General features: G+C 44.6%; 1 protein-coding gene across 1 annotated transcript in view; it reads left to right on the forward strand.

The window, feature by feature from the left end:
* Positions 1–12261, forward strand: part of B3galt5 (beta-1,3-galactosyltransferase 5) — a 47413-nt gene extending 35152 nt beyond the window's left edge. Inside the window, exons 2-3 of the mRNA XM_031364822.1 lie at positions 6451–6636; positions 7740–12261. Coding sequence (XP_031220682.1) covers positions 7740–8666 — 927 coding nt within the window. The 5' untranslated portion in view covers positions 6451–6636 and the 3' untranslated portion in view covers positions 8667–12261. The remainder of the gene's footprint in view (positions 1–6450; positions 6637–7739) is intronic.
* The last annotated feature ends 1482 nt before the right edge of the window (positions 12262–13743 follow it).

The raw sequence follows: 13743 nt of genomic DNA on the forward strand, positions 1-13743 counted from the left end.
GTTATTTGGTTCTCTGGCGTCTAACTTCTTGAGTTCTTTGTATATATTGGATATTAGCCCTCTATCAGGTATAGGGTTGGTAAGGCTGCACCTCTTTATTTTATTTTATTTCATTTTATGATTTTTTAACCTTTTAAAATTGATTATTTATTTGTTCATTCACTTTACATCCCAATATCAGCCCCCTCCCCTCCCAGTACCCCTTCATACAGATCCTCCCCCTATTCCTCCTTCCCTTTCTCCTCTGAAAAGGGGGAGCCCTCCCCCTGGTTACTGACCCCCAAACTCTATCTCTTCAGCACCTCAAGTCATTGCAGGACTAGGTGCATCCAACTGAGGGCAGACAAGGCAGCCCAGTTAGGGGAATGGAATCCACAGGCAGGTAACAGAATCAAGGTTAGTCCCCTCTGTAGTTGTTGGGAGACCTACACGAAGACCAAGCTGCACTTCTGCTACATATGTGTAGGGGTGGGGGAATCCAGCCCATATATGCTCTTTGGTTGGTGGTTCAGGATCCTGGATCCTGGGAGCCCCCAAGGATCCAGGTTAGTTGACTCTGTTGGTTTTCCTGTGGAGTCCCTATCCCTTCGACGTTCCCCAGTCCTTCCCCCAACTCTTCCACAAGACTCCCCAAGCTCCATCTAATGTTTAGCTGTGGGTCTCTGCATCTGTTTCCTTTGGCTGCTGGGTGGAACCTCTCAGAGGACAGTTATGCTAGGCTCCTGGCTGCAAGCATAACAATACCATTAATAGTGTCAGGGTTCTTGCCCATGAGATGGGTGTCAGTTTAGACCAGTCATTGGTTAGTCATTCCCCCTCTCTCTGTCTTCTATCATTGTCCCTGCACAGCTTGTAGGCAGGGCATATTTTCGGTTGAAGTTTTTGTGGGTGGTTGATGTCCTTATTTCTCTACTGGGAGACCTGCTTGGCTACAGCAAGCGACCACTTTAGGATCCATATCCCCACTGCTAGGAGTCTCAGCTAGAGATACCCCCATAGACACCCTGGGGTCTCCCCCAGATCCAGGTCTCTGGCATGTCCTAGAGATACCTTCTCTTTCCCCTGCTCTCCCTACCTGATCCCTCTTCCCTCCCCCTCTTCTCTTCTACCCAGTTCCCGTCCTTTACCCACTTCCAGTATCTATTTTGTTTCCCCTTCTGAGAAAGATTCAAGCATCCTCCCTTGTTAATTAGCTTCTTTGTGTCTGTGGATTGTATTGTGGTTATCCTGTACTTTGTGGCTAATATCCACTTATCAGTGAGTACATACTGTGCATGTCCTTTTGAGTCTGGGTTACCTCACTCAGGTGACCCAGGATGATATTTTCTAGTTCCATACATCTGCCTGTAAAATGCATGATCTCTTTGTTTTTAATAACTGAGTAGTACTCCACTGTATAAATGAACCACATTTTCTGTATCTATTCTTCAGTTGGAGGATATCTAGGTTGCTTCTAATTTCTGGCTGTTATCGATAAGGCTGCTATGAACATAGTTGAACAAGTGTCCTAGTGGGATCATGGAACATCTGTTGGCTCAGGAGTGGTATAGCTGAGTCCTGAGGTAGAACTATTTCCCATTTCCTGAGAAACCACCAAATTGATTTCCAGAGTGGTTGCACAAGTAGCTACACTTCCACCAGCAATGGAGGAGTGTTTCCCTTACTCTACAACCTTTCCAGCAGCTGTCCCTGGAGGTTTTGATCTCAGCCATTCTCATGGGTGTGAGGTGGAATCTCAGAGTTGTTTTGATTTGCATCTCCCTGATGACTAGACATGTTGAATATTTCTTTAAGTGTTTCTCAGCTATTAGAAATTCCTCTGTTGATAATTCTGTTTAGCTCTGAACCCCATTGTGGTGGCTGATCCTGGTTGACAACTTGACTACATGGGGAATGAATTACAATCCAGAAATGGAGGGCATACCTGTGATCCAGATCCTGAGGCTAGAAGACATAGGTTTCTGATCTTGATCTTGACATGAGATGACATTCACTTTTGATTCAGATCTTGAGGCATAGTGGCCATGAAAAGCTTAATCCCAGGCAAGTTACATATCTTTAATCTCAAGAGTCAGAGGCAAGCAGATCTCTGAGTTCAAGGCCAACCTGGGACAGAGCAAGTTCCAAATCCAGTCATGGTGGTACACCCTTTAATCTGGGCCATACCTTCTGCTGGAGGCCTACATAGGGACTTTGGAAGAAGGAAGCCTCTCTCTTCCTTGCCTGCCAGCATATCTGTTGGAACCTACTTCTTCAGAACTCTAGCTTATACAGAAGGCCAGCTGAAACACCATCTCGTACAACTGAGAAACTACTAGATTCTTGAACTTCCCATTCATAGCTACCCATTGTTTGGTTAGTTGGATTGCAGTTTGTAAGTCATCCTAGTAAATTCTCTTAATATAGAGACATTCCATAAATTCTCTGACTCTAGAGAACCCTGACTAATATACCCATTTTTAAATTGGATTATTTGGGTTGTTGGCATCTGACTTCTTGAGTTATTCTTTTTTAGTATATGTGCTGCCGAAGCGAGCACTCTTGAGTTATTCTTATAGTTTGGATATTAACCCTCTGTCAGATGTAGGGTTGGTGAATATATTTTTCCAATATTTAGGCTGTCATTTTGTCCTAATGATGGTGTTCTTTGCCTTACAGAAGCTTTGTAGTTTCATGGGATCCCACTTGTCAATTGTTGATGTTAGGGCTCAAGCCATTGGCTGTTCAGGAAATTGTCTCATGTACCAATGAGTTCAAGACTATTCTCTGATTTCTGTTCTTAGATTTAGTGTATCTGGTTTTATGTTAGGTCTTTGATACACTTAAACTTGAGTTTTGTGCAGGGTGATAAATAGGATCTACTTGCAGTTGTCTACAGATAGACATCCAGTTAGACCAGCACCATTTGTTGAAGATGCTCTTCCTTTCCCACTGTATGGTTTTGTCTTCTTTGTAAAAAATCAAGTGTCTGTAGGTATCTAGTTTATTTTTGGGTATCCCAGGGAGCAATCATGCCAGACTACAGGCAATGAGGGTCTCCCAGTGCCCAATCACAACATATATGAGGAATACAGTGATGACAAACTTGGAGAGACTCAGGAGCAGTAAGAAGTAATCAGGAGATGAAGCCCCCGAGGCTGTGCCTCTTGAGGTACATCTATCACAGCTGTGAAAAACAGTGGACCATCTCCAGGAAGCACACTTCCCTTTGCAGTTCCTCCTTGGCCACTCCTCTCATGCCCCTCTAGGTTACATTCAGCAGAATGGATCTTTTCAGATTGCACAGCTTAAAGATTAAGTGGCCCAAGGTCAGCCATCCACTTCTGCTGTAGTGCCCACATTTGGTTGACATTACACATAGTGACCACCTGTTTCCATCTACTAGAAGCTTGGGGCTACAGTCTAGGGGTACACTGTCCTTCCAGAAAAATGCTGTCCTAATCTATTTTCCTGCTGGTTCTAGTGTCTTTCAGACTCTAATTTCTGAGAGAGAGAAATGCCTGGTTCTTACAATTCAAGGTGCAAATATTTACTTTACATGGGATACTGAAGGTGTAACTTTGGATGTAGCTTCTTGGTAAATCTATTGTAGATAGAATAAAATGGTCGAACTCCTTTTGGGAACAGGAAACCCGGGGAGTGTTGGCATTAGGTGTGGCCTCTGCTATTGCCCATAGGCTACCATTTGATATCGATGTATACAGTGAGGGAGTGGAGTGTTTGCCCCTAGAAACTTCAGTCTTTGTGAAGTGTCTAGAGAAAAGGCACCTTGGAGGTAAATGTACATGCTATCAAACATGATTGTTGTGTTTTATAAAATGATAAGGAGAGAAGGAATATGTTTTGGTGGATGTGCAGTCAGGTGTGTGGGAAGGGGGTGCTTCTGTGGTCCCATGTTGAGGCATCCCTTCCCCTTGAGGGAACCAGGCACATGAAAGTATAGTAGAGCATAGAGTTTATTCAGAGCATGCGGAGGGGAGTTGAGTGAGTAGAGACAGAGAAAGGCAGAGAGAGTAGAGGAGTTGAGGTCTGCCATGAGCAGGGAGAGGGAGGAGGGGGATGGGGAGGGAGGGAGAAGGAACAAGGGAACAGGGCAGGAGCAAGAGAGCAAGAGAGAGGGGGAGAGCAGCTCCTTTTATAGTGAGTCAGGCATGCCTTTCTGTTGCCAGGTAACTGTGGGGCGGAGCCTAGACTAAATGCTAACTAACATTCCTAGTTTTGATGACATGAGACCTGTATCCACATGGAAGAAGGAGAGAACTGGGCTCCCAGCAAATTTTTGTCTGACTTCCACACATGCACTGTGGTGTACACACACACACACACACACACACACACACACACACACATACACAGTATAATGATTTTTAAAAATGCATTTTCATTTAATTTTAAAGTTATGTGTATGTGTTTCTGACTCTGTGTGGGTTTGTGCACAGAATGCAGTTGCCTGCGGAGGCCAGAAGAGGGCATTACACTCACTGGAGCTGGAATTACAGGTGGTTGTGAACTGCCTGATGTAGATACTAGGAACTGAACTGAGGTCCTCTGAAAATATTGCTCGTAGCGATTCTCATTTAACCTTCCATAATCCACTCTCAGACCCCATAGGTTTGTAGCCACACTATACTGAAAAATAGGTTTAGTTTGGCTTTAAAAGTCCCCACAGTATTTTACCGTCTCAATAGAATTTAAAAGTCTAAAGTCTCTTTTGAGATGAGGCAATCTCTTTACTATAACCACCTAAATCTAATCTAATAAATCTAAAATCTAATAAAAAATATTACATACTTCCAACACAATGGAAGAGAATACATATATATGTATATGTATATATATATTACCATTTCAAAAGGGAGCAAAGGTTGTAGTGAAGAAATATTGGATAAAAAGCAAGACTGAAGCTAAGCACAACAAGGGCCAAATCCTGTGGTTCTCTATCCACTGTCATGGATCTTAGCTGGCTCTTCCCTTCCAGCTTTGCTCATGGCAACATACAGCTCTCTCACATTCCACTCCCTGTGTGCAGCTCTCCTTGGTAGATACCCATGGCTCTGACATGTCTAACATCTTGGAGTCTCCATGCAACCCAGGCTTCACTTTCATGACCTCATGCAATGGCCTCTAAGGGCTTCTAGCTCTCTCAGGGCCATCATGAAGAGACTTCTCCAGCCTTAGCAGCTCTCCTTAAGCACAGAGAAGACTCCACAACCTTTTATCCATGCACCTTTCATGACTCTGAACCCAGAGCCACATGGACAATAGTTTCAAGTTTGCCTAGCCCCCTGGAATCATGTTTGCAGTATCTTTCCTTTATTGTGTTTTAGGAGCAGAAAATTCCGGATGCCCTTTCCTCTCAGAAGTTGAGATCTTAGCTGGGTGGGGTCCTGGCCTGAGGACACCTCTTTTTATTCCACTTTGGATCAGGCCTTTCTTTAATCTCCTTATCTCTTTCAGCACAAGCCTTAGCTCCAACATTAAATTCCCTGGTGTTCTTTTTCTCCTAAAACTATGCATTTCTTTTGTATTTGTGCATTTGCATAGGAGTAATTACAAATAACTGTGTAGCAAAGTCAATATTAGGCTCTCCTCTGCCAGTGAAATAAATCCCTCCATCTTCGATTTAACCTCGGGCAGATTCCTACTACAAGGGCAGGAATCAGCCACATTCTTTGCCAAAACATCACAAGAATGGTCTTTATCTGGGTTACTAATGTTGTTTTTCTCTGAAACCTCTTGAGGTAGGTCACCATAGTCCACAGAACTGTCCTCCACACTCCTACTAGTATGGCCTAGGAAACTCAGCTTACAGTGTTCAGCCAGCTTCTCGGTCCTAAGTCCCACTGTCTTCTACATTCCTCTAGAACCCAACAAGGTTGGGTCTATCCAGCTTTATCCCACTCCTGGTACCAACTTCTGTTTTACTTTTCTCTTGGGGTGACAAAACACCATGAGCAAAGGAGCTCATACAAGTATTCACTTGGGCTTATAGTTTCAGAGGGTTTGAGTCCAGGATGGCAGAGCAAAGACAAGGTGGTTGAACAGCTTAGAGTTCATGTCTAGATCCATAACCATGAGGCAAAAGAGAGCACATTGGGAACCTTAAAGCCCATGCCCAGTGACACATCTTTTCCAACAAGGCCACATTCCCTAATCCTTTCCAAACAGTTACACCAACTGATGACAAAATACTCATACATACAGGCCGATGGAGGCCATCCACATTCAGACCGCCACAGGTCTTATCTTCACCTGTGAGGCTCAAGAGGATTTGCAGACATTTGTTGTTCTAGGCAGGTTACTCATGTGTCTAGATTGTACCCATTTTAGTGGTGACAAAACCGAGGCTAGGGTTGCAGCTCAAACACTTGCTCAAGGTCATACCGGGAGGGGGAAGTGTCAAGTCCTCAAGTAAAGTATGAACTTCTATTTTTTTTTTTTTTTTTTTAGTTATTCCCGAGAGACAAAAATCATCATTTTTGGTAGACAAACCAAGTCCAAAAGGTTGTCTCAGAAGGTAGGGTTGAACCTCACTCACTGGCTGTTCTTCAAAAGGAATTCATTTCCTCTTGGCTTCTGCCCTGTGGCTTAGCCCCAGAGGGGTCCAGAGAGGACCTGAGTTCTTACTGAGCGAAGGTAAGTGTCATTCTTTTTCAGTATGACCACACTGACACAGCTGTTCCCAAACTTACTGAGAAAAAAGAGCAGGCAAATGATGATTGAAAATCAGATTGGTGGTTTAAAGAGTAGCCTTAAAACATTCACAGGTTTCTAGAATTTCAAGGTAATTATGCAAATCAGAAACTTGAACGTGGCTCTGTGTTCATGACTTTTGTCATTGCCCTGATCGAGCACCGGATGAGAAATGGCCACAGAGGAAGGACTTATTTTGGATCATGATTTAAGGTTAGACTCCATTGTAGCAGGAAGACATACATAGCACTGGGGGCAGCTTGAAGTCATGGTAACAGGAGTGTGAGGTTGCTTGCTCACATCTCGTGGATCAGGAAGCAGAGAGAGTACATGTAGTGGGCCGTGCTATAAACCTAACACTCACCCCCAAGAACTCATTTCTTGTTGCTGGGCCTCACCTCATAAAAGGCTCTGTATTCTTCTATAGCTGCACCATTAACTGTAAGAGTTCAAACACACGAGCCTGTCAGGAACTCAAATTCTTAAACGTTGCTTTTTGAGTACAGAGAAGTCTGTGGACACTCTGTGCTTATACACAGAATGCATGGCTTCCAGACCCATAGGCTATCTAGCTACTTTGTGTCATTCTTTGTCAAGGAGTCTGAATAGTCCATCTGTGAGGGGCTGGCTGTCCCCAGAACTGGGACTAGGGTCTAGTGTGGCACTGTGAGTCAATGTGTTTAGGCAGCCCTTTGTGCCTCACTGTTGAGGTGTGGCCTCCATTTCTGTTCTGAAAGATTCCGGAGTTTACTCAATTGCGTGTCATGTATCTCATGTACTTCACCTACCTGGCACATCAGCTCAGTATTTTTTTTTTTAAAGTTCATTTTTTAATTGTGTATGTATGGGTTTGATATAATTTCGAACACATATATAACATGTGATGTTCGCACTGATTCACAATTCTATTTCCTTAAACGTTTATTTTTCCTTTGCTTTGGGAACTTTCTTGGTAAACTTAAAATTTTTTTCAGTTTATGTGTTCAGGTTTGTATTATTCTATCCTGACACTTCTCAGGCCTGGCTGTTTGTCTCTGTTCTTTCAGATGGCCTACGTGAAGATGAGGCTAGTTTACGCTTTCATTCTCATGATGGGTGCGCTCTGCTTGTACTTCAGCATGGAGTCTTTCAGAGAACTCCCGTTTGTTTTCAAGAAAAGTCATGGGAAGTTCCTTCAGCTTCCAGATATAGACTGCAAGCAGAAGCCGCCTTTCCTCGTGCTGCTGGTGACATCATCCCACAAGCAGCTGGCCGCACGAATGGCCATCCGAAAGACGTGGGGTAGAGAGACATCGGTGCAGGGCCAACAGGTGAGGACCTTCTTCCTTCTGGGGGCCTCTGACAGCACCGAGGACATGGACGCCACAACTCTGGAGAGCGAGCAGCACCGCGACATCATCCAGAAGGATTTCAAGGATGCCTATTTCAACTTGACTCTGAAGACCATGATGGGTATGGAATGGGTCTACCACTTTTGTCCTCAGACAGCTTATGTGATGAAAACAGACTCAGACATGTTTGTGAACGTCGGATATCTGACCGAACTGCTGCTAAAGAAAAACAAAACGACTAGGTTCTTCACAGGCTACATAAAGCCCCATGACTTTCCCATCAGGCAGAAATTCAACAAGTGGTTTGTGAGTAAGTTCGAATATCCCTGGGACAGGTACCCACCTTTTTGCTCCGGTACTGGTTATGTCTTTTCCAGTGATGTGGCCATCCAAGTATACAACGTTTCAGAGAGTGTTCCATTCATCAAGCTGGAGGATGTGTTTGTTGGGCTCTGCCTGGCCAAGCTGAAGATAAGGCCGGAGGAGCTTCACACCAAACAAACCTTCTTCCCTGGTGGTTTACGATTCTCTGTGTGCCGCTTTCAGAAAATTGTGGCGTGCCATTTTATGAAGCCCCAGGACCTGCTTACTTACTGGCAGGCACTGGAGAGCTCTAAAGGACAGGACTGTCCTGCTGTCTGAGGGGAGCCTGGTGGCGCCTAGAGCAAACTTCTGATAACCTTTGGTGATGATTTGGGAAGGTCTGGGATGGTCTTGCCGGGAACTGCCTAGGGTAGAGAGGATGAAGATGTTCTCAATGTCACATGGGAAAGGATATGTCCAAAAGCTGAGGACTGACTTGTTCCTACTCAGCACCCTGAGCAATAACAGATCCCGTTTTTTTCAGGCCTCTGTGAGATGCCCTCGATGTTTGAGAAATGCCCTTCATCCACTCATTTCAGGACTCAGCTTACATATGAAGAAGCCCTGGATATAGTCATACCTATTTTGTTGGTTAAGAACCAGCAGCCAAGGCCACTTGTTCAAAGACTCACAGCCTTTAGACAGAGTGGGAATGAGAATCAAGTGGTATGAGGATTCAGTTGGTGCTTGGTCCCTAACTGGGTGTCCCATGCCTTGGGAGACATGGTGGTGGGAGAAATTGTGTGTGGGGGGGGAGGATTACAGCTAAGTAGCATCCTTCAGTCCTTTTCTGGAGTCTTCTGCCCTTCACTTCCCAATCCCTTGTACTTTTTGAATGTTAAGACTGGGATGAACCAGCTTTCTCAGGCCTTGCCCCTTGCTTGAATGATGTAGCTGGGCACTGAGTTAATACAGATTAACCACTTGATACCCAAAGTGTGCAGTATGATTTTAGGAGACAGGCATGCCTGCAGCCTCTGTAGCTCACTTCCATGCTAGAAGGAAGCTGGTTTACAGGACCATAGAAGTCAGGCTGAGAAGCCACTGTTGAGTCTTGTTGTATAGACTGACCACTGCTAACACCCCAGTGAGGGAGATGTCTCCACTGAGCCAACTCTGCTTTGGATGTATTATTAGTGAACATTTGCAGCCCTGGCGCACTTCAGACTTCTAAGTTCATACTCAAGGACAGCCAGGTAGAGACATGGTCTGTATGGGTATCCATATGTATGGGAGCTTTCCTGGGTCCTGGGCTGGGTCTAAGCTCCTGAGATACAGAACCTGGAGATAGGCCCGGTCTAGGGGCTCTTCCTACATCTGTGGTCCTTTCTGACCTCCCAGAGTTTATCATGTAGTCATAGACATGCTGACTGTGGCCTTTTGGGATTTAACTTTCTATTCCCAGCTGGGTGTCCCTACCTGTGAAGGTTTTCAGAGCTGGGTAAAGACAGGGGGCTTTTGGCCATTCAGCCACAGTCACCAGACATGTAATCTTACTCTGTGTTACAGTAAATGTTGGAATATGTTCTCACTTGAACTCAGGAAAACTTAACAGTTGGAACACCTTTAGGTTGGAGGAAGCTGGGAACTGCCTCCAGGGCCTCATTTCTACACTTGTTCCTGTCTCTTCTATGAATCTCTTCCACAACTCTTGGGGAAAATTCTGTCTGTGACATTCTTCAAAATCATGCAGCACCAAGTTCTGGACCCTTATTGAGCATATCTGAAATTCTGACCCAGGTAATTCCTGGGTGTGTACTATGGACTACATACACTGTCAAAACCAAACCCTATCACATCTTCTTTGACAGATGGGGGAGCTGGAGCTTGTAACCATGTGGTGGTGTTGCTATCTAGAGTGTGAGAGAGCTGGCATCATCACCTAGCACCAGCCGTCATGTACCAGACCTTCCTTTTACTCATTCATTAGCCTTATTACTCTTTGCATCCACACATCATGAACAAGGTCAAGGTTAGGTCTGCAGAGAGCAGACTGGAGCAAGCCTTCAATGAAGGCTGTGCCCACACTTGCTATTGCATTGAAGATGCCAGCACCCTTCACGAGGGGCCATTCTTACAACCAGATTGGTTGTCGGCAGAGGCAGCTGAGGTGACTCAGTGACTCACCAAGCAGCTGAGACATGGCACAGACACAGCTCTTGGCCTTCTCCACTGGTGTACCACCAACATCTTTTCCCACGTGCTTGCTTCTCTCAGAAGCTTGGCACTCTGCCAACATGCTGCCGCCTCTGTCCTGGGTGTTGTCTTTAGTGTGGGGCTACTTCTTCTTTGTTCTGCTTGACTTTCTATGACTTGGCCCTGGGGCTATCCATGGAGTTCTCATAAACCTCCCATTCAGACTAGCCTTATCATAAGGTCATGTGTGGCCAAGTCTGGCATATTGAGTTCAGCCCTTGAGACCCATGTGGTAGAATTGATCTTTACAAGCCCGTGGTGGCACATATGTGCCTGCACACATGTTCATGCAAAACTATATAGTAAGTAACATGTAAACAAAATAATTTTTGCAAAGACTCCTTCAAACACTGACCTCTGAAGCTTTTTGCTTATTTTTATTTCTGTGTTGTTCTCCATGATGCAGATCCCTGTGTTTAAACACTCACACAGGTGTAGTAGGAAAAAAAATCCCTCTCAGGATCATTTGCAAAATGCTTTAGTTTGGTTGGGAATTCAATAGAAAAATTTGTTGGGGGCTTGCCCCAGTTCTGTCTAATTTCCCACTTGCTAATTTAACTCCCAGGATAAGACCCTCAGAACCGACCTTAGATTGTTCCTGGATGTGAAGGGTGAAACCATCCCAGCTCAGAGTCAAGAAGGGCTGTGTAAGTCTGACAGGAGTGAGTTAAAATGAAGCATAATAACAATAGCAAAAGCTTTTAAGTTTATTAAAAGTAGCATTTTCTAACTACCAGGTATAACACTTTTAAATACAAATAGAAAATGGATTTTGTGGCCAAATGTCATATACCTGCTTTTTCTGTGGCATTGTTTTGTGGGTTTTGGTGCTGGGGATGGAGCCCTAAGGCTTATCAGGGCTTCCCTACTGTGCCTCTCCAGACCCTGTTGAGTTGCTTCTCACCATGCATTTTACTACCTCCTGCAGGGGTCTTGGGGATCAGAGCCTGGTGCCTCCAGCTAATTGTTAACTCTGGGAGAGAGTTTTAATGAGAAATTATTTCTTCATTATTAATCGATGTAGGAAGACTCAGTCCATTGTGGGCAACACTATTCCCTAGGCAGGGTATACTAAACACTATGAGAGGAGAAAGCCAGCCAGGGGCAAGCAAGAATCCATGTTTACCTCTCTGTCTGTGGGACTGTGGTGCACCCATCTGCTTCATTTTCCTGCCTTGACTTCCCTGCAATAACATACCGCAACCTGGACTTGTGAGCCAAATAAACCCTCTCTTCCCCAAGTTGATTTTGTCAGGGTAACAGAAGTGAAGCTAAAACAGATGCTCTGGGTGATACCCGTGGGATCCTTCTCACATTACCCTGACCTGGATGTCACTCAGTACCACCCACCTCTCTGTCCACACAGTGGGGAGCCCAGAAGCTGGGTACCTTCTGCTTCAGGGAAATATCAGAGGAGGAGAGCTGACTCATTTCACATAAAACATGCCTCCCATGACTGCAAACAACTCATATGCAGCTGCAGACACTGTGGTCAAATTTGACTTCCTAAAGGATTAAAAATTAAATGTCTATGTCACTGAATGGAGTTTGGAATTGTCATTTGCCTGTATGTGGTAGAGGTTCTACAGGCTCTGATACTGTGTTTTGGGAGTGGGTATATGTATTTATGATTTGTTAATGATATTTATCTTTAATAAAAATTAAATTGTAAGCAGCATAATGTATGTGAGTGGTTCTAACCTTCAGCTCCTCTGAAGCTAGCAATGTATGTATGGCCTGAATTGCGCTATCTTTTCTTTATCCATTGGTGTTTATGTCTGGAAAGACAGAAAAAAAATTTTTTTTAATTTGGCTTTGATTTTGTATGCTTAGAAAAGTATTGCTTGAGATCATTGCTTATGTTCAAAAGACATGAGGACTTCTTGTTTCTATCATTTTTTTTGCAAACAAAGCCATAAAACTACAGTTTGGATGGCTTTGGGGCAGTCAGCATACAAGGGAGCAGTGGGTCTGTGTGGGTACTGTTGGTAATTACAAATCCAGACATTAGTAGGCAATTATCCTTTGGAATTATTCTCTCTCTGGTGTAGTTTTCTTTTGTTTGAGCTTAAGAAAATAATATTTTGAATTGACTGTGCCTTTGGGTCTTTGATAATTGTTTGTTTTAGAGGTACAATTTGGAACCTGGATCTCTGATGTGTCTAAGGTGGATGAATCAGAAACGTCTCCCTCTGGCATTAGCATGATTGTCATGTCTCATGCTGCAGCCATTGAATCTCTGTACCCATGCTCCATGCTGCCTGCCCCCTCTGCCAGTCTCAGAAACCAAAGTTAGAAGCAGCAGGGCTATGCATAGAAGTGCAGGATGCCAGCTTCCAAAGGCTCTGCTCATTGCTCACCCACCAGCTATGCCTTGCCTCTCTCTGAAGGCTGGCCCTGTTGTGCCTGCATGCCTGTCTTGCTGTCTCTCCAATGAGGCTCCTACCATCATTTCTTATTCATTTGCAGCTCCAGTGCCCCCGCCCCACCCAGGGCCTTTTCTTCATTAATGATTGATGTGCTCAGGTCCAGCTCACTATGGGCAGAGCAAACCCTGCACAGGTTGTTCTGAGTTGTATAAGAAAGCAAACTGAACAAGCCATGAGGAGCAAGCCAGTGAGCAGCACTCTTCCATGGCCTTTGCTTCAGTTCTTGGGCCTAGTTTCCTGCTCTGACTTCCCTCAGGGATGGAGTGTGACCTGAGGGTTGTAAGCTGAAACAATCCCTCTCCTCTCCAAGTTGCTTCTGGTTGTGTTTATTGCAGCAATGGAAGGGATCTGAGGAATACAAGCAGAGGAAGTGTTTAAGAATGAGAATTAGGACTGGCAATGTGGCTCAGTGAGTAAAGGGGCTTGCCACCTAAGCCTGAGGCCTTGAGTTTGATTCCTGGGACTCATACAATGGAAGGAGAGATGTGATTAACAGAAGTTGTCCTCTGACTTCCAAATGTGTGCTGTGGAACATACATGTGTCTTCACACACACACACACAGCACACCACACTCTCTTCCTCTCTCTCTCTCTCTCTCTCTCTCTCTCTCTCTCTTTCTTTCTCTCTCTCTCTCTCTCACACACACACACCACACCACAGGATAACACACACACACACCACACAGTCTTCCTCTCTCTCTCTCTCTCTCCCCCTCTCTCTCTCTCACACA

This window comes from Mastomys coucha, unplaced genomic scaffold (assembly GCF_008632895.1).
Source record: "Mastomys coucha isolate ucsf_1 unplaced genomic scaffold, UCSF_Mcou_1 pScaffold12, whole genome shotgun sequence".
NCBI lineage: Eukaryota > Metazoa > Chordata > Mammalia > Rodentia > Muridae > Mastomys > Mastomys coucha.